The sequence below is a fragment of the Pongo pygmaeus genome, chromosome 11, assembly GCF_028885625.2.
Source record: "Pongo pygmaeus isolate AG05252 chromosome 11, NHGRI_mPonPyg2-v2.0_pri, whole genome shotgun sequence".
Lineage (NCBI taxonomy): Eukaryota > Metazoa > Chordata > Mammalia > Primates > Hominidae > Pongo > Pongo pygmaeus.
The window spans coordinates 73,684,353-73,708,913 of NC_072384.2; the positions used below are offsets into that span (position 1 = coordinate 73,684,353).

The 24,561-nt window shown below is 36.5% G+C and overlaps 1 protein-coding gene across 2 annotated transcripts in view; it reads right to left on the reverse strand.

Annotated features, from left to right (window-relative positions):
* Nucleotides 1-5,734: 5,734 nt before the first annotated feature.
* Nucleotides 5,735-24,561, reverse strand: part of OLA1 (Obg like ATPase 1) — a 174,221-nt gene continuing 155,394 nt past the window's right edge. For both annotated transcript variants that reach the window (XM_054477567.2, XM_054477566.2), the window contains 4 exons: nucleotides 12,608-12,748; nucleotides 11,835-11,931; nucleotides 9,649-9,771; nucleotides 5,735-6,254 (listed from right to left, as the gene is read on the reverse strand). In XM_054477567.2, coding sequence (XP_054333542.1) covers nucleotides 6,153-6,254; nucleotides 9,649-9,771; nucleotides 11,835-11,931; nucleotides 12,608-12,748 — 463 coding nt within the window. In that variant the 3' untranslated portion in view covers nucleotides 5,735-6,152. The remainder of the gene's footprint in view (nucleotides 6,255-9,648; nucleotides 9,772-11,834; nucleotides 11,932-12,607; nucleotides 12,749-24,561) is intronic.

Consider the following 24,561-nt stretch of genomic DNA (forward strand, 5'->3'; position numbering starts at 1 on the left):
TCAATGCAAAGAATGCTATACTGTACTGGTTTTAAAATTATGGACAATCAATCTTTTTTTTTTTACAGAAGAAATAATTAGCTCTGCAATTCTGGTTAGGTAATTTATCTGTATCTGTACAAGAAAATGAATAATGGCAGAGAAAACCAGAGATGTACGCTGTAGCCAGATCATCAGCTGTTAAGCTGAGATGTTTGGACTTCCTGACTCTTTTTCTTTTTCTTCTTGGTTGTCCAAGACCCCCTAAAACACTTCAGTAACACTGTGTTCAATAGAATTTTGTGGCTACTTTGAAAGTCTAATCACAATTTTCTGTCAGAAAATTAATTCCAACTTATAAATAATTTATAAATCAATTTTTGGCAGTTTATTATTTCACTACTGGTCATTGTGTTTAGTATTATTTAATCTAGCTATGTGACTTCAGGTAAGCAACTTAATCTTCTGCCTTCTCAGTAACTTCTTTCATAGTAGATGAGTTAAGCAAGATACTCTCAAACGACATTTTCAGTCTGAAAATTCAGTGATTTACCTGAAATCCTGACGTGTTATTAGCAAGATGTCAACACTTACCACTCAATACCCAAATTTCCTTTCAGAGTATTCTTTAGCAACGTAAAAGATTAACATTTCTTCCTCAGGGTAGGTAAAGTAACAGAAAAACATGCTCCGTAATTTCCTTGTGTGTTATATATAAAGATTGGGCCTGTTAATGGTGCTTCCTTTTAGGTGATGTTAAAAAGAACTGTACGGGAATTGGCATTTATTGAGCGGCTTATATCTGGAATTCTCCTCAGTCCTTTGATACTAGGCCATTTAATCCACACATTAGCGTTATCTTCATTATACACAGGAAGAATATAAGGCCGGAAGAGTTAACTTACACAAGATGACATCTAAGTGGTGGAAGTGGAATCTGATTCCAGATCTGATCAAAAGCTCTTTCCACTCTATAAAGCTGTGTTCATAACACAACAGGAGCTATACACTCCAAATATAGTATAATGGAAACAAGTACAGAAAACGTGTCTACATATTTGCTAGGGTAAAAAGCTAAGCTGTTACGACGGAAATATGGTAGCTCAAATACAGTAGCTTAAAGAACACTCAAATTCATTTTTCTTTTTCTTTCATGTACCAGCCCCAAGGTAAGCAGCCAAGTTACTGGGTAGCTCTGCTCCCCACAGTCATTCAGAGACCCAAGTTGCTGCCAGGCTGCTCCATTGTCCCCTGGGTGTTGTCCCCATATGCATTATTAATGACCCGTGCTCTTCCAGAGCACGTGAGGGGAGCACGCATCCAGGTGTGTAAGACCTGTCTCTGGAATCAGCCTGCATCACTTTGTTCATATTCCACCGATGAGAACTTAGCCATGTGGCCTTCATCTGGCTGCAAGGAAGCCGGGAAACAGTCTACAGCAGGACAGCCATGCACCCCTCTGTACTCTACTCAAATTAGAAAGAAGAACATGTTCTGGTAGACAACTAGCACCCCCTCAGACCTCCTCCAATGTCCTTTCCTCAGCGTTAAATCAACATAGACAGGATCAAACAATCTGCAAACAACCCCCTTCAAACAGATAGGAGTTTATTATGATCCTGAACAGTGTTTTATAAAACTGTATCAAGAGGACCAGGGAAATATGCTATCATGTAATTAAATGAAGATGTGACCTATTCCTTGTACCCTATGGCAACCAAAATGCATTATCTCACCAGAAAAAAAAAAAAAACAATTTATAAGACCAGAGGAAGAAGAGTCAAAGAATAGGACACCTCACTGTTTGTCCATCTTTCCCAGGTTCTGTGGAAACAGAACACACTGATTCACTGATGAGCTCCATGGAGCTTCAAACACAGGCCACATACACGGGCACCTTATGAAGACTGCTTCCTACTTAGTTGCTTGCCAAAGTGTGAAAGCAACTCTATAATCCATAGTAAGAAAGAAGATACGGAAATGTTCCCCTGGAATGGCATCGAATAAGCCATTCTCTGATACAAGCAGCATACATTTAGAATGAAAGGAAGAGATGGATTGGAGAATCCCAACTCATATGACTGAGTTCCTTTCCTTTTTATTTTTTATTTTTTGTAGAGACAGGGTATTGCTATGTTGCCCAGGTTGGTCTCAAACTACTGGGCCCGCCTCGGCCTTCTAAAATGCTGGGATTACAGGCATGAGGTAATGTGCCTGGCCAGTTCCTCTAAGGTTTCATTAAGAAGTCATTGGTCATTCTAGAGCTGGTGGAAGTCTGTGATGCTGATTAGGCAAATCGTTATCTCCTATTCTCATGTTTCTTTAGAAGAAATACCCATAATTTAGTATTTGTGCTTATGTTTTCATTGTGACCTTACAGAGAAAGAATAATAAACTGACTTCTTGATTAAGTAGAGAGAAGTATCCTCAATCGGGAACCTCCATTTAGAGAGATACTGGAAGTGATTTCCCAAAGAACATTTATGTTGCTCTCTTCTAATTTTACAAAGCAACATTCTATAGTTTTGTCTCTTGAGTGGACACAAGAAGCAAGCACCTCAAACAAGTTAAAAGAATTGCTAACATTTATTGAGCACTTACTAGGTATTAAGCAGCTTTAGCCTTTTCCATGTATACATAAGTTAATTTAACCCTCACAAAAACCCCATGAGGGTGGTCCTATTATCCCCATTTTACAGGCGAGGAAACAGATTCTGAGTGGTTAAGTAGCTTGTATAACTAAGGTCATACAACTAGGAAGTGGTACAGTCAGGTGGATCCTGGCCTCCTGACTCCTGAGGATGGGCCTTAACCAGCATCTGTTACCGATATATCAGGAACATCTACTGTAAGTGAAGAACTTGCCATTCTAATTTATAAATTAGGCTCTTAGATGTTTGGAAAGTGTTATAACACAGCATTGCTGAGCTGAAGAAAATCAGTTCCTAGACCTGCAGAGCCAAAGAGCAGATTAGATGTGTGGTTTGAGAACTCTGTGAAGTGCTTGCTGCCTGGGTGGTCACATGAGTCCCTTTTTTGTATTTCCTAATTGCAACACAAGGCTTTTCACTGAAGCACTAATTTACAAGTGGTTTGGGATATTCATAGACCATGAAGGTGATTCAAGAACGGTCAGTTTTTATAAGGGGCCCAAAACCAGTTAGGAGACAAAAAAGTCACTCAAAAGTCAAACCCAGCTCTTTTATTTTATCACCACAGTGTATTTTACAAGCTTAAAATAAGTTGAAATGAATTTTCCCAGCTGAAGTAGTTTGCCATTAGGAACAACCAACATTTCTCAAGTCTCTTGTAAAATAAAAAGAGCATCAAGTGAATTTAAGTAGACTAATTGGAACAATAGAAGAGGCAGGAGGAGGAGATACCGTCTCTGGCTCTCTGAATGAAAAGAGACGGGTTGTTACGAAGGAGCTTTGGAAATATTATACACAGACAACTAGAGACAAACATCAAACTGGAATTCTAATATAGGAATATTGATGAATCATGAGTAAGGGGACTTATTCCACCAATGAAACTGGCAAGTTACAAGTGAACAGAGGCTTCACTCATAACTAAGTTAGCGACGAAAACTATTTGTGCTTCCTTGGGAGATCCGGCTCTGCTCTGAGGCATGTGCAAAATGCATGTTATGAAGGTAACATGATAAAACACAATTAAATGCAATCACAAACTTTCTTCAAGCTTTGGGCACAAGCCTTCTCAAGTTTCTGTCTCTCTTTGGAGACAGGGTCTCACTCTGTTGCCCAGGCTGGAGTGTAGTGGCATGATCATGGCTCACAGTAGCCTCCACCTCCCAGGCTCAAGCGATCGATCAATCCTCCCATCTCAGCCTCCTAAGTAGCTGGGACTACAGGTGTGTGCCATGATGCCCAGCTAATTTTTGTATATATATATTTTTTTATGTAGAGATGATGTTTCATGATGTTGCACAGGCTGGTCTCAAACTCCTGTGCTCAAGTGATCCTCCCACCTCGGCCTCCCAAAGTGTTGGGATTACAGGTGTGAGCCACCAGGCCTGGCCTCAAATCTCTTTTAACCATAAATTTGATTAAGATGGAGCTACAGATACATGCAAAAATATTTACATAACATCCTAAAATATATTAACTATATCAATATTAAAGGAGGGAAAACGTTTAGATATAGGCATATATGTGATTATATGTAACAGTTCTTGGAATTCTCGACTTTCAGAGAAAATGAAATTTTCATATATGTACATACAATGTTGTAGAACTTCTAACCAAATTAAACACTTTTAACATTTATTTTCAGCCCCTAATGAATGCAGTTACCTCAAAACTAATTCCTTTCTCTTATTAATGGTTCTGTTGCACAATGTGCAATTTACCACATTAGAAGCTAGACAAAGTAAAATTACATGATCCTAAAGTCTTTTTACTGATTTCAAACTTCTTTAAGAAGTAAGTCCATGCAATTTACTTTGGAGAAGACCCAAAAGCAAGATATTTGATTCTTTCTTATACTGCTGAAATCCCTAACAATCCACTAATCTACGTATTACTCCAATACAGAAATAGATATAACAAGGATTTTTCACAGCAAACTTGGTCAGCTATACCTGTAGCCTAGTTTTATTTGTTTTACTTAGTTCTTTTTAAAAACCCTTCATTGGTTTTATTCTTATTTCTCTGCTGTAGTTTACTCATTTTTATGTTAGCAAAAGAAGATCACTATTTGATACTAAAAAAATACTCACTGGAGAGCTTCTAAATTATATTCACGACTCAACCTCATCCTCTTTAAATATCCTAAGTATAGCCAAATCTTTAAAAAATCACCCCTTTTCTTGCCTCTTGTGCTACATTTGGTAACTTTCCATTTTAAGTTTGTGTGTGTTCTAATACTTCTGCATCTTTAAAGTCCCAAAGCGATACAGTAGCGGCAAAGGCTGGCTGGGTATGAATGTGCATTCCATGGAAATGGTCCTGTGATCACAGAAGAGCACAAAAGGGCAGAGGACAAGGACAAGGAAGGGAGGTCTCACAGGAATGGAAACATGGGAGAGAAAGGGAGGCTCAGGGCTAAGAGAGCTTTCAGGGCATCATCACAAGAGAAGGCTAAGTGGCAAAGGGTCTCCAAATTACCAATTTGTTCTAGTCTTTCTTTTGGAATTTTCTGCTACAATATTAAGAAGTGCTTAACTTACCCATACTACCACTTCAGCTGCTCTCAAATATCTGAAGAGTAAGAATGAAAGAATTTTTAAAATTTTCAAAGTCTGATCTTAGTATTTCAAAATCAGTGTGTGAACTTTTATACACATTGCTGAATTGAAGCAAAACATAACCCACCAGACACCAATGGGTCAGTTTTTACAATTTAATAATTTCAAAGGAAAGATTAAAAGTGAACCTCTTTTCAATATGGTCAGAACAACAATAACAAACAAAATTCTTTAATTTTTGAAACAGAATTTTCTTCTTTGTGGTCAGAGTCCCCTATCTCATATCCCTCATAATATCATTGCTATCATCTTTCAATAAGTGTTGATCTATAAATTAATTAACTTTTTTGAGACAAATCCCTGGTATACTATTCTTCTGATTCCCATGAAAGACTCACTTTTAAGATACAATTGCAGCTGCCCCACACTGCCAGTTACTGTGTCATACACACGCCTTAAAATTCTGTAATCAGCAACCACCAGGTGCCGTATCGCATTCAGCACACCACAGTCAGTCAATACAGACATCCCCAAACACACCAAGGCTGGTTTTGTCAAATGTTTTATTGAGTGTAGACATCTGGAGTACTGTAAAACATGCATTATCTGTAGATTCAAAAAGGAGCAAGCCACATTGTCCTCACTGTCAAATGTGTCAGGCTTGGCATACATGATGGAGATTAATGAAGTATCATGAGAGTAATATGGTTCCTGAAAAGCTTCTACAATTTGGAGTAGGGTCTTAATCACGTGAAAAGCAAAGCTGTTCACATTTAGTGAACTTGCATTTCATGGAGGGGGTGGGTACACAGTATTTTAATTTTAAAACAAATAAAAATAATTTGTTTGTCAAAGATTCCCATCTCCCCAACTTTATTTGTTGCATTGGTTTTCAGAAATTTTAATTTTTAAAAAATCAGATGCCTTTTGGAAGTTGTATGTTTATCTGAGCAATAACTAAATTTTATTTCTTCTTTGGTTGTTGAGGTGTGTTAAATTTGAAGAAGATAATATCTCCATCTTCAACAATATAATTTCTGCCTTGTTGTCTGTACTTTCCAGCAGCCTGCAAACAGAAAATATAGAGGAAATGGGTTATTATTTTACAACTAAATACATGGGGTAAATGGTGGCAGCAGATATAAAAAGTATTATACTACTTGGGTGATATAAAAAAAGAAAAAATGAAATATAGGAAGGCATACAAGTTCAAAACTAGACTTGGAGAGAAGCAAAGTATTCTTGATTTGGGCAGAACTAGATTTTCCATATATACATAATCATAATGTATTCTCCACTAAATTGTTGGTACATAAATGTAATTATACCAATATCATTAAGTTTCATTACATGCTGTTTATGGTACATTTCTGATGTGTCTGCAAACATCCAGCAAGTCACTGTAACAAAACAGATCAAACCAGGCAGAAAGAAAAAGACTATATAACTAGTTAAAAGCTGCTTTATTTGCTTAAAGAAATCCTTTGGTGACACTGGTGATGCCAAAAATATAGTTGGTATAAGGAAAATTATGATCAGTTGTTGTGTAAGATTCTGAACTATTTCCTTGTAGTTTTTAAAATTTAGTCTTGACAATGTGTACACATAGAAGTATGTACTAGAATTCATCATACAGTTTCCTGACTAATGGCCCTAGTTACAAGGAGACTCTAACAGGTTGCAGTTGCAAAGACAGATATTTCTTCCACTTGTAAATTAGTCGGCAAAGCAACTGATTCCACCTGCTGGTATGCAGATCCAGACATGCAATCTGCTGGTAATTTTAATAGAAGCAAGCAGCAGTTCCAGAAAACCAGGTTTAGTCCATGGCATGAACTTTACTTCACCATAAGTAAAACAGGCTCTGCAGCACCCACACTTAACACTGCACACAGCTGACATGGTCCCACATGACCCCACCATCGACTCCTCAACAATAAGGACTTGAGGATCTTTTGGGGAAAATTCTCAAAAGTATTTCCCTTCTGTTAGAATGTATTGACAAGAAACCTTTGCCCAACAGGATTAGTGCTTCTCTTTGAAGATATTGATAAGAATGTTCAAAGCCAAGTGAAATTATACTAATCTGTAACAAAAACACTAATAAAGATCATACATCTGAGGGTAAAATCAACAAACCAGATTGCAGAGCCCTAGTAAGCATATTTTCAATTATCTAGACCACATATAAAACTGTCCTGATTTTAACAGAATAAAAATGTATGAAGAATATATAAAGCTTATTTCTAAAAAGCCAACGTAACGTACCCTGCAATTAAAGGCATATGTGTGTGTGTGTGTGTGTGTGTATATATATATACACACACACACACACACATATATATAAATACGTATATTCATATGTTTTTATAAAGACATGCAATGTATTGAAGGCCATAAGCTACTTATTTCTAGAATCTATAGCCCACTGTTATAAAACTATATAGACAATATAAATCAAGTACATATTGACATGACATATTAATGTAACTTTATATACTTTGTTACCACTCAAGTTTACTATTAATTAAAAGTGACAGTGTTCCTTTAAATTCTCTAGAGACCATTTAATCCATTTCCACTGCTATCAGAAACACTGGTTGAAAAAAAAAATCAATACCCATTTGTGAATCTTGAGTATGTATTAAACAAGACACGTCTAACCAGTTCATTTGCACTTGAAAGCAGCCATCTGTAGAAGCCAGCTTTGCCTAAGCAGATATGATTGCTAATAATGTGATATCCCTGTAGACTACAAAGCCCACACAGAGCTATTCAGTATATAGTTCACAGCACTGGCATTAAATTAGTTATGCTGCACTGGTGTTAGAAATACATATACATACATACATACATACATACACATATACACAATCTTGCTCTGAAATCTAAAACCTATTTGATAATCTGCAAGTAAACATTTGTTGAATAAAGGAGCATAGAGCAATTCATAAATGCTTCATTTTACTTGGACTTCAAATTTTGAAATATTAGTTTTGGAGGTTAAAACAACGTAAAATATTTAATGGTATCCTAGGTGAAAATGTCAGAGTCAACCTTTTCCAATTTATAGTATAAAAGCTGCCAGTTAGTGGTAAATAGTCTTATAAGCAGGAAATATTATTTTATTGGATATTATAAAGTTTCTCTCAATTGTTAAAGGAAATATTTACAATTCATCTATCAAGTTTATTACAACATAGATCTACTAAGGATTGGTAAATAGGCTTACCATTTTAAGAGTATAAAAAAAGAAGCATCTGATCTCTGAATTCTAGTAATAGAAAATATCCTCATTTTTATCTTCCTTATGAAAAATAGATATGCCAACATGATGTAGCATGTTGACAAATAATCTGAGATTTTTGTTCAAGTCTAATTAGTATTCCTGACAAAGTTCAATCTCAGTATTTGCATACCTACCTATATCTATACAGATGCCACCATCGAAAAATTAACAACTGTGTTTACTTGTAAACTGTTATGCCTTCCACTCTTTCAAAAAAACAAAATGGTTCTCATTCAACATTGAACCAATTATACCAAGATTTTCCCCCTCCTCTTCCTGGTGTTCCAACAGTTCTGTTAAAGTCCTGCTGTTCGATATGACCTTTCCAATGATACCAATGAAAATAAAGTAAACCTGAAATAAACTTTTTTGTATTCCTTTCAACTTATGAAATAGTAAACACAAGAATCTTCTTTAAATTCTATAACGTTTACTACGGTGGTCTTCAAATATTAAATTAAATTAAAGAACCTTCCTACAATGTCAGTTTAACCAGCTAATCTATCTATATTAGAGATTGCTAGATTTCTCTAAGTAACATCTAATAAATCAAACAAAATTAATTTTGCAACAGAATTTACATTTAAAAAGTCATCTACTACTCATGTATAAAACTGCTTCACTATTAGTGTCTGCAAACCAAATTATCCTTATTAGCTAAAATAAAGCACAATTTTGGACCTGCCCTCTAGTGTTGAGAAAGCAAATCAAATCCCCAACTATCTTTAAACAACAAACAAGTAAAACCATGAAGTTTTAGAAAGAACAGCTTTTATTTAACTAAGTTTCTATCTCTATTCTTGAGGTAATTATAAGCATATATATTATACTTCAGATATTCAAATGTAATAAGTATAATTTTTCATTGGCTATGAGTGAACAAATTCTTTGAAATTATTTACAATTACTGAAACCTAATTTATTTTATTTTAAATTATAGAAAAAAACCTCCACAAAACTACTGACAATTCACACATTTTTAAAATGATCTAAAAGTATGTAAACATCTATAGCTCTTAAGTCAGTTGATAGTAACACTAAACGCTGATCATCTTATTACTTTATTTTAGACTACACTCAGTTTAAAATATAATTACCATTCGTTTTTATCATGAATAACATCACATCAGTGGAAACACTGTGAAATATAAAAATAAAAAAAATTCTTTACCTTGACTGCATTTTCAGAAACTTCCTCTTTAAAATCTTCATATTTCATTACTTCAGCCATAATGAATCCCTTTTCAAAATCTGTGTGAATCTTTCCTGCAGCCTGAGGAGCCTTAGTCCCTTTCTTTGAAAAGAAAGACCAGAGAAAACTAATTGCATTTAAGATGATTGATTGTAAGCATAGAGTTTCTTTTCTCTGATCTGCAGTTGGGCTCAACTAGAACTTAGTTTAATATCTGTTAAGATGTCAGGTATACAATTAGTACATTTTCAACACTGGTTAGTATCTGTGCAGCAGATTTAGCACAGATAGATCAGTAGATATTAAAGAAGCGTAGCTTTGTTTTTCCTAACAGTCATCCACTGTTTTATTGATTTAGAAGCAGTGGTCTGGTTTTGGTGTAGGTTTCATTTCGATTTTCTATTCTTCACAGTGGAAAAAAAATAGATTTTTAAGTAACTTTCAAGCTGAATTATCAAAGGTTTTAAAAAGATAAAAAGCTCTCAAAATTTCAGCTCATCTAAAGAACATATAAAAATCAATATACAAAGGGACATTTTAAAGGCATTTCCAACAAATCATGTTGGAAATCTACATTCAGCAAATAATTGTGAAACTCTCAAAAAATTTCGATAATAAAATTTTTGAACACTTTGCATAATATTCCCTGCCTCTAACCATCATGAAGGAAATTCAAGTTGATATAGGGAGAGAAATGTCTTATAATTACCCCATATGTTATATTACAAGGATATATATTCCACACACACATAACCATGGAAAGAAATTTGAGAAATAACGGTGACCTAAAGGCTGCTTAATAAAGCATGTTAAAGTGATAAGGAGTCTGACACTAGAAAGCACAGTTTTTACAATAAAAGATGTATTGGGTTAATATAGCTACTCACTGATGCTTACCTGACTAAATATCTTAGCACATTAAATCATGGATACTTACAATCAGTCTTTAGATAAACCAGCTTTCACATTTTCAAGCCCAGAACATGCTGTCTTTCCTACCTCCACATACTTAAGTTAGAAAGTTTTAAGGCTTTAAAATACATCTTTAAAATATATAGTAAAAATAAATCCTGGCAATTTGTTTACCAACTTGGATTTGCTTTGACATTATTTTTAAAATCTATATAAAAGGACCTTGGTTAGAAGTCAATCAAACATTTTTTTACAAAGGGGAGAGGAGATAAAAGAAAAGTAAATCTCACATTCACACAAGGCATTTAACATTATGTTAACTGCCTCCATGTTTCTATCCATATTAAATCAAAATACATGTAACAATAGACTACAGTAGTCACTGAAAACAGGAATCAAAGCACCACTAAAATTTATCGTGTAGCATATATTTAAAAAGCATAATAAAAGACTGAATAAGACACTATTTCTAAAATTTCTGATATTATTTTTATATTCTGTAACATACTACTTAGGATCACATATATTTCAAAATATTTTTCAATAGTAACTACTATGTTACAATATATTTAAATTTAAAAGCAAACCATTACAGTTCAGTTTCTATTGTCCTCTGGGAATAAATTAGTCATTCTCTCTAGTCATATTCAGTATACATCAATTTTTAAAATACATATCACATTTTTAAAGAAGACTGAACATATAACACTAAAAATAAACATTACTTCTATGAATTCAAATTTAAAAAGGCATGAATTATTACACGTTGAGTTTAGCTTTTTGAGCCCAACTGTGTATCTATGAAGAGCATAATGATGTCATATTGCTTTTATTGCTGAAAATGTAATCCGAGCAAAGCAAAGGAGGAAAGAACCACCCGCAACCCAAACAAACTTAGCGAATACAAAATGAAAAGCAACATCAATTTCACTGCAGACAAACCCAGTCACACAGATTAAGCAAGCACAATACTGGTGCGTCTTATCTCTGACCACAGGAGGAGGGTAGACAGATTCTACAGGATGAAGAAATTCAGACTATGTAATAGGCAGAATCAATTGTTACCTGCCTCAATCAATGCCGCTCCACTTTCACTGTTCAGCAGCTCACAAATAATTAAAGTTATCCTGGACAAAAACCTCATCTGTAATGACTAGCTAACCGCCACCATGACAAACTTCAAAGTCAGTGATATCAATCTGAATTCAATAGTGTGGAACTGGATATAGCTGATGAATAAGTATGAATCTTACCCTGATGGTCCATGCACGCACTTCCTCTGGGCCTGCAGTGAAAAAGTATTCTAGTTGGAGTGCTGCAAACCCAGCCTTAATGATCTTTGGCAAAGCACTGAAATCAAATGAAACAAATTCACCCAACACATAAGTTGATTGTGCCAGAAATTGGTATAGAGCTAAAATTATTCATTTCAAGCAGAAAATGTTAAAGATATTAGTAAATGACCATTCATCTTTCAGAATACACTTGAAGGGGTCGGAAAGCAAGTAACTGTTTTTAAAAACCTCTCTTCTAAAATTCGTTTTAATTGTATTAGCCTGAAGATATTATTTTGAATTGTTTACTATTTAAAAAAAGAAAAATTATGACTATTTTCATCCAAAATTAATTATTTCCAGGACCTGGGCCACAAAAGCAAAATTATTTGATTGAAATCTGATATTTAAACAATATATTACTGTTACTCAGAAAAAATTACGGCAACTGATTCACCCTTTCCCCTCCCCCACTGAACATGACGAAAGAGTTTTGGCGATCATTCCTTCTCAAAAATATACATAACTAATACCTATGTTATAATTAAAACACTGTACGGAGATGACAGATGACAGTTAAAAACTTAATTTAAAATAAATCTTTTCACTCTGTCTCATGGTAAAGAAAGGAGAAGATTCCCTCTTTATAATGGTAATTACTCTGTCATTTATTATTCTATCAGCGCAAGCAATTAAATTACTGCAAGGAAATAGTTGATAATAAAGTGTAGGGAAAATGAATGCTAATTAACCTTTGTGTCATGTTCGCTTCCAGATACTTCTGTCTCTCCTCAGCACTCAATTCTTGCAACTTGAGTTCCAAGGCCCCACTAAAAGGAATGACCAAAGCACCTGGGTCATACTTGTCCACCCACTCTTTAATTTTTATCAACCTGTAGACAAAAAAGGGCACAACATTATCTTGTAGTGCATGCATGACTGTACCACATTCATTATTATCAAGTAGCACATACATATTCATAAGAATTGCATGGTTTTATGATGCCATCTTTTTGTGTATAGCTTTCCAAGGTCAAGGCATTAACAGGCAGCAACTGCTTCAGGTATACGCCATAATATTTTACTGGAACCTAGTTTTACTTTAGCACATTATCTATGGAAACTATTATACAAATATTTAAAAACTTTTTTTAGTTACACTAAAATTGTTCAGCATTAACACCCGTACCCTTGAATAAAGCTTCCATTTTATAATTTTTTGTTTTCCTTACTTTACAAAGTAAATTTTTAAAAGGAGAAGACATAGGTTCTGTTTGTACAGGAATCATACCTAAAAATACCAGCTAATTCTGAAGAGCCCTTCACAAATAAATAATTTGTTCCACCCAGATATCTATATGCCTGGTTTAGTTGCTTCATGGACTAACAGAACTCACAGTGGTCACTAGTTTTGAGGAAGATTTTTGCTAGCCAGAACAAGCACGTGCAGAAATACAGATTTACAAATATAGTTGATCACGTATGCAGCTCTATGAACCTGACTTTTGTGAGAACAAGAATAATAGAACTGCAGAGGAAAGAAATTCCTTTAATCACAAAGGATTTGGAAAGCCAAATCAGTTAGGAAACTGATCCTAGTTGTTACCTGAAAAGACATTATTGAGTCATTTTTTTTCCTTCCAAAGCATGGAGTATTTGGCAAAGTAGTAATTAGAACATAAATGAAATAAGTGTAGTGAATATATTAATTAGGTTCAGAGCCTAACACTTTCCTAGCTTTTTATTACTGGGCAGGTTACTGAAAGTTTCTAAGCCTCAGTTTCCTCACTTGTAAAAATAGAGATAATAATAGTACATATTATATTGTAAGGAACCTAGAAAAGCCTGCAAATAGTAAAGAATTAACAGCAGTTACTATTATTAATTTTCCTTCTCAGATAATCATAGCATACATTCCTATGAATCTGGAACTGAGTTTAGTGTGAGACTATACATTCCATTAAAATTTTTATAAAATTATGCTACAGGCTTACATAATTCCACTAGCCTGCTATATTTAGACAAAGGTTTTAATAGTTATTATGGCAAAATGCTGTGGCAGAAGTCCTTTAAATAATTAATGTAAATGCCACTTTAGGGGAAAAGAAAAACAAGAACTAAGTCACAAATCCATCAATGGCAGGGGAGCAGAGTTATTAGAAAATTAAGACTATGGCCCATTGAGCAGGATTTAGGATGGGAGAAAGGAATGAAAAACAATCACACAAGAGTTTGTATATGTTTGTTATACAAAGGTAACTACTTATTTAATATGTTATTTGTGGTTTTCAATCTTCATAATAGTATTTTTTCTTTTGTTCATATCCCAAAAAATGGACCAAGTCCTACGATTTATGTTGCCTTTAAAATAAAATTCAAACTAGATGTTTTCTTATCCAAAATTATGAAGGACAGGTTAAAAAAAAAGGTGGGGGGACTGAAATTGGTGCTTCTGTCTCTGTTAACATTATGGTATTCTAAGTTACTTCACAGACTTACACTATTCAAACAAAAATCTATATTCACATGTTATCATCAATGGTTTAGTAACATACTTTTATTATACAAGTTAAAATCAAATATGTAATTTTAAAAAAGCAGATCACATACCAAATAGATTCAATGGAAGTGGAATAAAACAAGCCCATGTAAAAGGAGAATATAAAAATATCATACACACTTTATTTCATAAATATGGTCAATAGAACTAATAAAACTAGAACTGTTATGAAACAACAAGATAAGAAATAATTACTTTAGCTAACACATCAATTCAGAATAACAATAGTCCTACCCTGTCATTTTAACAGCCTTTCCTGCAGAGTTCTCAGAGGGATTATTTGCATTCCTCAGGTGTTCTATTGTACAATTCAAATGAATAAAGACTTACAAATCATTCCTCTACCGCCAATGTGAGACTTTGATCTGGTGAATACACTATTGTACCTTAACTATAATTGGCAAAAAACCTGACAGTGTAGAGCATCACAAGCTTAATAACAAAGGAGAATATCTCAAAGTGTTGACAGATGATCTTCATAATGCAGAAGCAGAGCTGGTACATTTTAGCAGTAAATGAGCACTGAGGTCTAAAGGTCTCTAAAGTGACTGACATCAGACCTGCTATAGCCTCACTAAAAGAAAAAGGTACCGTAGCACTCTCCCGTAAAGTGAGTTAGGCTCTTTGCCTGCCAGCTTCACTTTTGTGACTTTCACTGTCATAGAAAACACAGGGAAGATGAAAAGTGAGTGAGGTTCTTTGGCTGTCTGCTTTACTTTTGTGACTTTTACTATCAAACAAAAGTGGGAAATGTCCCAAAGTGATTTTTAATTACGTCTATGAAATAAACCTAGGGTAATTAAAAATATTATTTGATTTCAAGATTATAGACTGAAATATATGTGGTGTATCTATTAGGTCTGATGGTTACAAAAGTGTGATAATGAGGCCAAGATCACAAGTCTGAACCCCATGGGGACCAGTTACCTTTTGCAGAAAAATGTCTATTCTCTTGCTACAAACCATACCCCAAACTATAGCTAGTCGTCTCAAAAATGTGTGCTATTGGCACGAGGGATATAGAAAATTAAAGTTGAGCTCAGTACCGCTACTAGAAAAACAATTCCAAGCCATTCTGTCGAAGTGCCTGAATAATAGTCTCTATGTACAAATGTTAGCAAATGTCTAAAGAAAGTCATCCAATTGCTAGTGATCAAAATAATAATGATATTATCAAAGAATATCAAATTATATGGTGGGTGGGAGGAGAAGGAACAGTAAAGACAGTAGACCCCTAAAGAGTTAAACTGTAAAGCCTTTCACAGACTTCATTTTGCAAATCTGTCTGAGCAGATTACTGCAAAGGGATCCATCCTTCCTCATAAGCAGCCAAAGACACATTGATTTCCTCAGTCTTAGGAGTAACAAATAGACAGTGGAAATGCCATTAGTTGTATTTTTCTCACCAGTAGTGATTCCACAGCAAGGGGACAAAGAAGGGACAACTAGTTTTAAGACGAAAAGGATGATACTTTGAGATACACTGGCAGGTTTTGGTCTACAGTAGGAGTCCTCAACCCCTGGACCGTGGACTGGTACCAGGCCGTGGCCTGTCAGGAATCAGGCTACACAGCAGGAGCTGAGTGGGGGACAAGCATTACCACTTGAGCCCCGCCTCCTGTCAGATCAGCGGCAGCATTAGATTCTCATAGGAGCACAAACCCTATTGTGAATTGCACATGCAAAGGATCAAGGTTGTGCGCTCCTTATGAGAATCTAATGCCTGATGATCTGAGGTGGAACAGTTTCATCCCAAAACCACGCCCCCATCACCCACCCATGGAAAAATTGTCTTCCATGAAACCAGTCCCTGGTGCCAACAAGGTCGGGGACCGCTGGTCTACAGATTCTTCGGCAGAATGAGACCATTAGTATTAAATTAATATGAAATTTCTAAAAGATCATGTCTCAAATTTACTTTTAGCCTTGTAATCTGACTTTCTCAGCCAGTCTTAAAATTCCAGATCCCAAAATTTGATTTTCCCAGGGTTAGTTTACATTGTTTATATTTATTTTCCCAGATATGAATTTTATTACTAAACATTCTATTTGTTTCTTCCAAATCTACTTGCTTTAATTGGGTAATATTTTACACTTGTTTAATAAGTTCTTTGTCCCTTTCAACATTAATTTGCAAGTTCTCTTCAGACTGCTTTGACTTATAGTTTCTTGAGTATAACTCCCCTCTCAAATCCCCCTGTCCCCATTTGTCATCTGCTAATGATCTTTCAGAACAGTTGGTTCCTGCATATGGGCTATATTTGTGTATGTGTGGTCATTTTGGCAGCTGCAGATATGTTCCAAGGGAGTCTGGTGGTCCCCAGGATTGAGATGTATCTATGGGGTAGTCTTGTGGTTACTTCTTCTAGGGAGAGATCTACGGAGGGTCCTGGGATCCAGGGAAGTTTTATTAATGTTTTTAGGCTTAGTGTTTCTGCACTAGGTTATGGGTAATGCTTCTTACAGTGCAGTCTCAGTTTCTAATTTTCTGAGAATAACAGTTTCCTCCCTTGTTTGGAAGCAGGGAGGGGTATTTTTCTAGTATCTGGTCATGGAAATGACAGCTTCTTCTGGGCTTTATGGGTGGGCCTCGCTCCAGTTATATACACTCTGGAAACTGTTCCTTGACTCTTATTCCTATATGGACACTAAAGCCTCTAAACCACATACAGTAGCCCCCATTTTTCCGATGGGGATATGTTTCAAGATCCTCAGTGGATGCCTAAACCCTCGGACAGTACCAAACCCTATATATACTATGTTTTTTCCTGAAGCTGAAAACTTTCCATCTTTTCACTTAAAGGAAGCACTTTATGGCCTCTCTTTGGCATATCCAAATTGCCAGCATCATACACTTAATAATGCCTTTGGGGCCATCATTAAGTAAATTAAGGGATGCTTGAACACAAGCACCATGATACCTTGACAGTCTGGATAACCAAGACGGCTACTAAGTGACTAATGGGCAGGTCACATCCACAGTGGGTATGCTAGACAAAGGTACAATTCACATTCGGGGGTGGTGTTTCAGGATTTCATCAAACTACTCAGAGCGGTGTGTAATTTAACACTTAGAAATTGTTTATTTTTGCCCATTTAGTATTTTCAGACTGTGGTTGACAGCGGGAACTGAAACAGCAGAAAGCAAAACTGCAGATAAGGGGGAGCTGCTATATTAGCTCCGTTTTCTCTGAAGGCCATGCACTGTCAACTTCATTCTCTACTGTTACTGAGTTTCATTCTTGTTTTTGGCAGCTAGAGGGTCCTTTTCTTAAGTCCCATTGTATATTCTTTTTTTTTTTCTTTTCTTTTTTTTTTGTTTTTGAGACGAAGTCTCACTCTGTCACCAGCCTGGAGTGCAGTGGTGTGATCTCGGCTCACTGCAACCTCTGCCTCCCAGGTTCAAGTGATTCTCCTGCCTCAGCCTCCCGAGTAGCTGGGATTACAGGTGCCCGCCACCACACCCAGACAATTTTTGTATTTTAGTAGAGATGGGGTTTCACCATGTTGGCCAAGACGGTCTCGGTCTCTTGACCTCAGGTGGTCCACCCGCCTCGGCCTCCCAAAGTGCTGGGATTGCAGGCGTGAGCCACTGCACTCGGCCCCTATTGTATATTCTAAAACTACCACACCATCATCAATACCAATTTTTTCTGGTTATTGTTTCTGGTGTTTCTACGTATTAGGAACAAGAAGGACGGAAGCTTCCTGTATTGGCCCAGTTCACCATCTTAACAGGAAGCACTTCATAGTACAGTTAAATGTCCATTCTATAACGTTCTAATACAATAGCTTTCAAACTTTTTTTGACCACATCCCTCTAGTAAAAAATAGATTTTACACTTTGACTCAAACATATGGTATACAGACATATTATTTTCACACACATTATAAAAGGAACAGAGAAATCCCAGTAGTGCTATTTGATATTTTGCATAAAATCCAAAATCAAATTCTTGCAACTTAAAACACAACCCTGAAATAGTTTTCTCCAGCATACGTTAATAAGAAATTTATCATATTATTTTCCCCACCTCATGCCCTTCTAACCTTTCAACTACCTCTAGCCACTCAAATTCTGATTATAATTTCTGAAAATCCTTTAAAGATGGGTCAATCCAACAATAAAGCCAAGTTATATTACCATTTATGGCATCTTTGTTGATATACATTAGGACATTCTCAAATCCGATTTTTTTAATATCAAAGTATACTTAAAATATTTTTTAAAATGTTACATATGGTATTATTAGACATTTACAAACACCTTATATAGTTACCTGTTTGAACTTACATCTTTACTTTAAAAATAAATCAATAGTGATATCTTGCTTCTCTAATTGTATATAATTGGTGTCAAGAACCACATCTCAATATACACAAAATGACACAACTTACATAAAAGAGGCTCCAGGGCTGGTTGATTAAGTAACTTAGCATCATTCAGTCATTAAGGACTTGGCTTTTACTAAGCTAGCTCCCCTCATGTTGTCCATGGTATAGATGTACCATTAATCCAGGGGGTTCTGTTAAACACTGATGTCATTTCTACTTTTCTCCCTTGAAGGTTTACTCTCATTTCTATTACAACTGCTCAGAGTCCCAAAGCATGACTTCAAGATATCAGAGTCCTCTTTACCACTTTCAAATATGATTACAATAAATTAATGTCAGTTTACAGTATTAACCTGTAAACCTGTTATAGCAGGTTTATAACCTGCACTAAAATCAATACCGCAAACAATATACAAACTAAAATATGTCATAAATAATATTCTTTCAAAGTCAAAATTCCAAAATTCTCAACTTTTCAAAATTCTTTGAATAAAATTATTAAAATTCAATACATCTTTACTTTTATTTTACTTCTGCTTATAACCATTTTCTGAATGGAGGTTATTAAGGAAGTCTGTGGTGAAAGTGAGGAGAAAGAAGAAATTCTAAAAATTCAAAAAAGTAAATTCTAGTTTAACTGACTAATGTTTGAAAGTCTAATCCCTCTTCTAAAAGAGAGCTAAGGCCGGGCTTGGCGGCTCATGCCTGTAATCCCAGCACTTCGGGAGGCTGAGGCAGGAGGACTGCTTGAGCCCAGGAGTTCAAGGCTACAGTGAGCTATAAGAGCACAATCATACTCCAGCCTGGATGACAGAGTGAGACCCCGCCTCAAAAATAAATGAATAAATAAAGCTCCATCTTCCATACATGTAAGAGACTTCAAGTTTCAATGTTCTTGTCTGACTTCATGGAGTTGTACAGAATAACATAACTGCAACTTTGCTACTCAAAGTGTGATCATATCACTTGAGTGTGTGATAGAAATGCAGGAATCTTAGCTGGTCATGGTGGTTCACACATGTAGTCCTAGCTACTTGGGAGGCTGAGGCAGGAGGATCCCTTGAGCCCAGGAGTTGGAGGCTACAGTGAGCTATGATCCTGCCTGGCCAAATGAGTGAGACCCCATCAAAAAGAAAAGAAAAAAGAATAAAAGGAAATGCAGAATCTTGAACCCCACCTCAGATCAGAATCTGCACTTTAACAAGCTCCCTGGGTGATTCATATGCATGTTAAACTTTCAGAAGCACTGAACTAAAGGACTTTGAAAATAAACGCACATGCACTGAAAGTATGAAAATGTCTGAGATAACTATGCAGACCAACTGATAAACTAGAGGCAGATATTGACTACCTATACTGCTGATAGCAGAGAACAGTGAGGATAGGAAAATTCCTGCTTATATTTCCCAGGTTCAAAACCAGAAAAGGAAAATGTCACCAAGATTTCAGGAAGTATAAGGAAAATGTTTGCTCTGAATCCTCTGCAATGTCAAAGAAGTCTCAGATTCACATTATTATGGTCAACAGTGTCTTACTTTATAAGACATAATTATTGGCTGGGTGCAGTGGCTTATGTGTGTAATCCCAGGACTTTGGGAGACCGAGGCAGGGGGATTGCTTGAGCTCATGAGTTCGAGACCAGCCTGGGCAACATGGTGAAATGACGTTTCTACAAAAAATACAAAAATTATCCAGGCGTGGTGGCCCATGCCTGTAGTCCCAGCTACTCGGAAGGCTGAGGTGGGAGGATTGCTTCAGCCCAGGAGGAGAAGGTTGCAGGGAGTCGAGATCATGCTACTGCACTCCAGCCTTTGCGACAGGGCGAGACCCTGTCTCAGAAAAAAAAAAAAAAAAAAAAAAAGGACATAATTATGCTTTTCTTATCCTAATAACCTCAATACCTGGAAAAACATCTGTAGTAAGTTAGCTTTGGAGTCTAGATTCAGAATATAAGAAGTGATTCCAGCACAGAGGACTGTGAAATCTAAATTTATATCAAGTAAAAGATATATTACCACAAATTGTTCCCTATGAGAACCTCACAGAACTACTGGCTGAAAAACCCCATTCATTTTAGTGACTATAATAAGGCAGCATGTGTGTGTATGTGTAAGAAAATAAATTCTAGAGAAATGGTCATTTCTTTTGCAGCATATAAAAATTGGATTTCAGACTTTCTGTTTTGAGGATTAACACGCTTTCTGATTCTAGTGATAACTGGAAGGCTACCACAAAATTGAAATGACGAGTGTTACAACAGGCAGGCCACCTTAAAAGCAAATTAGAATGTTTAGCAAAAAGGCTCCACTTAAAAAAAGTTCTTTACAATGAATGAATAAACAGGTGGAAAGAAAACATTAGGGTAAATTCTAATTAGTTTGAGTTAATCATAGTTCCCCATTCTCCAGCTGGCAAACGGTTTGAGGGGGCATGTGAACCAGTTCTAATCAAAGGACCCAATGGAGTTTGTGGGAAAGCCTGCTAAGGGACTTTAGGAAAAAGAACCAAAAGGCTCCTCTGGCTCTTAAAAAGAGAAAAGAAGAGGCTCTCCGGTGGAGACTATTTTGGATTTAATCCTTGGAACTCTAGCGGCCATTTTGTGACGATAAGAAGGGAAGTGGGGAAAGATGGGAAAACCCTTGTTCTTGAAATCATAGGAACATTTAATTAACCAACCCAGGAGACAAACTACCTCGGGTCTTAGGTACTGGGATTATAATATTTGTAGCTGAAGGCATCCCGATACTGATAATGATGACATTTAGGGTTATCTTCATGTAAGTATGTAACTGTAGCTCCTCTTAACTGGTCTAACTCTAATTTGTTCTTTAAGATAAGAATCTCCTCTAGAGCCTTCCCTGAGTTCCCATGTGGGCCAGAGCTATCACCACATTCCACTGTATACTATAATATTGCCTATAGTTTTCGTTTATCTCTTCACACTATAGAAAACAATTTCTTGAGGTCGGAGACTGTGGCTTTACTCCCTATTATATCCACAGAAATCTCCTAGCACAATGCCTGGCACATAGTGGATGCTCAAATATTTTCTAAATAGATAAGAAGGGGGAAAGAATTTCAGCTAATACCTAGCTGAGTGACTCCAGGTGGTTATTTAACATCTCTTAGCTTTAATATACTCATCTGCAAACTGGTCTAGATAAGAAGTTTTCAACCTCTTCTGAGTTCTGTAAAAGGATTTCCCAACGTGGAAGGAAGAGAAAGGGTAGGGAGAACAAAGGAAGAAGGGACAGTGGGGTTTTGGATTTTCCACTCTTGCATTTCAACCAGAAATGCTTCATTTTTATATGATGGGTTTCTGCATAAGATTTTATCTGAGGATTTTATCTGTCATCATCTGTTTTATCTGTTGTTTTTAATGACTCTAAAGTTCACTGGTTAAATTATCTCTTTCAGATGGAAAATTCTGTAACTTTATGGCATATGCCAGAAATTAAACAAGTACAAGTGCTGAAATCTTCAGGTACTTCATTCAGATTTCTGCTTAAATGTTACTTTTCAACATCTTTTAAAAAATAGCAGCCGGGTGCGGTGGCTCATGCCTGTAATCCCAGCACTTTGGGAGGCTGAGGTGGGCGGAACGCCTGAGGTCAGGAGTTTGAGACCAGCCTGGCTAACATGGTGAAACACCATCTATACTATGAGCTGGGTATGGTGGCGGGCCCCTGTAGTCCCAGCTACTCAGAGGCTGAGGCAGGAGAATCGCTTAAACCAGGGAGGCGGAGTTGCAGTGAGCTGAGATCGTGCCACTGCACTCCAGCCTGGGAGACAGCGAGACTCTGTCTCACAAAAAAAAAAAAAAAAAAAGCCTCTCCCTTCCCATTTTCTGTCAATCTCTATTCCCTTACATTGACTTATTTTCATTCGGGGCACTTATTATATTATGTACTTAATGTTAACTGTCTTCCACCTGGCATTAGTGGATAGATAATAATAGAGAATCGCTTGAACCCGGGAGGCGGAGGTTGCAGTGAGCCGAGATCATGCCTCTGCACTCCAGCCTAGGCAACAAGAGCAAAACTCCATCTCAAAAAAAAAAAAAAAAAAACAAGAAAAAAGGAAAGGAAAGGAAAGGAGAGGAGAGGAGAGCAGAGGGGAGGGGAGGGGTTATTGACCAGTTATTGAGCCAAGGAACTTTTTGAATATTTTGTACACTGCAGTAAATCTCCAGCACCACCTATAATAGTGCTTGGCATAAGCAGATGCTCAATAAATGGTGGATGAGTGAATATGAATGAATTAAGTTGAAACTTAATCTAAAAAAGACTAGGTAAAAGAACATTTAGGGCCAGGTGTCTGGGTGGTGGCTCACGTCTGTAATCCCAGCACTTTGGGAGGCAGAGGCAGGCGGATCATTTGAGGCCAGGAGTTTGAGACCAGCCTGGGCAACATGGTGAAACCCCGTCTCTATAAAAAAAATACAAAAATTAGGTGTTGTGGCATGCGCCTGTAGTCCCAGCTACTCGGGAGGCTGAGGTGGGAGGATCACCTGAGCCCAGGAGTTTGAGGTTGTGGTGAGCTGTGATCGCACCACTGCACTCCAGCCTGGGTGTCAGAGTTAGACTCTTGTCTCAAAAAGAACATTCAGAGAAGCATGTATTATTCTTACATACCTTATCTACTTGTCTTCTACCAGAGTCAACCTTTAGAAATTAATATGCTTGTTTAGTTTAGAAATTATTATGCTTGTTTTTTAGCTGGAACTGTGAAGTGAAAATCACAACAGGACCTGGGGAGGCATATCTGATTGCTATAAGGCTATATATAAAAAAATCATAGTACAGTGGAGTTATTTTCATTCCCAGGTTATATCTGTTGCTTGACCTACTACAATTCAAGTCTGAACCATCAAGCTACTAATCACCTCAAGGTTCACTGTGAATGTACAAAACAAGCACCTCAAACTTTTAGATCATTCCCGAATCTCCAGCTTCTTACTCTGCTTCAAGGCTACTAAGACTTGTGTTCAGACTAAGTGGCCTCCAGCAGGTTACATTTTTGAAACTTTAAAGCGGTGTTTCTCAAAATATAGTTTGTGAACAACCTGTGAATCCAGGCTTTACAAAAAAAGCTAAATTGGCTGGGTGCAATGGCTCACTCTTGTAATCCCAGCATTTTGGGGATTTGGTGGGAAGATGGCTTGGGCCCAGGAATTCAAGAATAGCCTGAGCAACATAGTGAGACCCCATCTCTACGAATAAAAAACAAAATAAAATAATAAAAAAATTAGCCAGGCATGGTGGTGAGCACCTATAGTCAAGCCACCCAGGAGGTTGAGGTAGGAGGATCACTGGAACCCAGGAGAGGCTGCAGTGACCCATGATTGCACCGCTGCACTGCACTACAGCCTGGGTGACAGAAGAAGACCTCTTTTCAAAAAAAAAAAAAAAAAAAAAACCACCAACCAACCAACCAATCAAACACCGCCACCACCAACAAAAAAACAACTAAATTCACGATCTCTAGAAGCAAGGAATATGCATTTAACTCTTACAACGCTTTGTACTCGGATGTCTGAAAATCACTATTTTTTAATCTGTATCTATTCCTTGTAATTTTATATTCTGGTTGTAAACATCGCACATACAAATATTCTGTAATTATAGTTGTCACGAGATATGAAGCCAATATTTGTATCTAGAGACTGTGAAACTCAGTTAGCTGCAAGAAAATTTCCCAACCCTATATTACGTTCCTATATACAAGATAAAATTACATCTGGCCATTAGGCCCCAGGATAAACTATCTCTCTTTTCCATTTTTGTTCAAAGAGGACAACAACAATAGGCT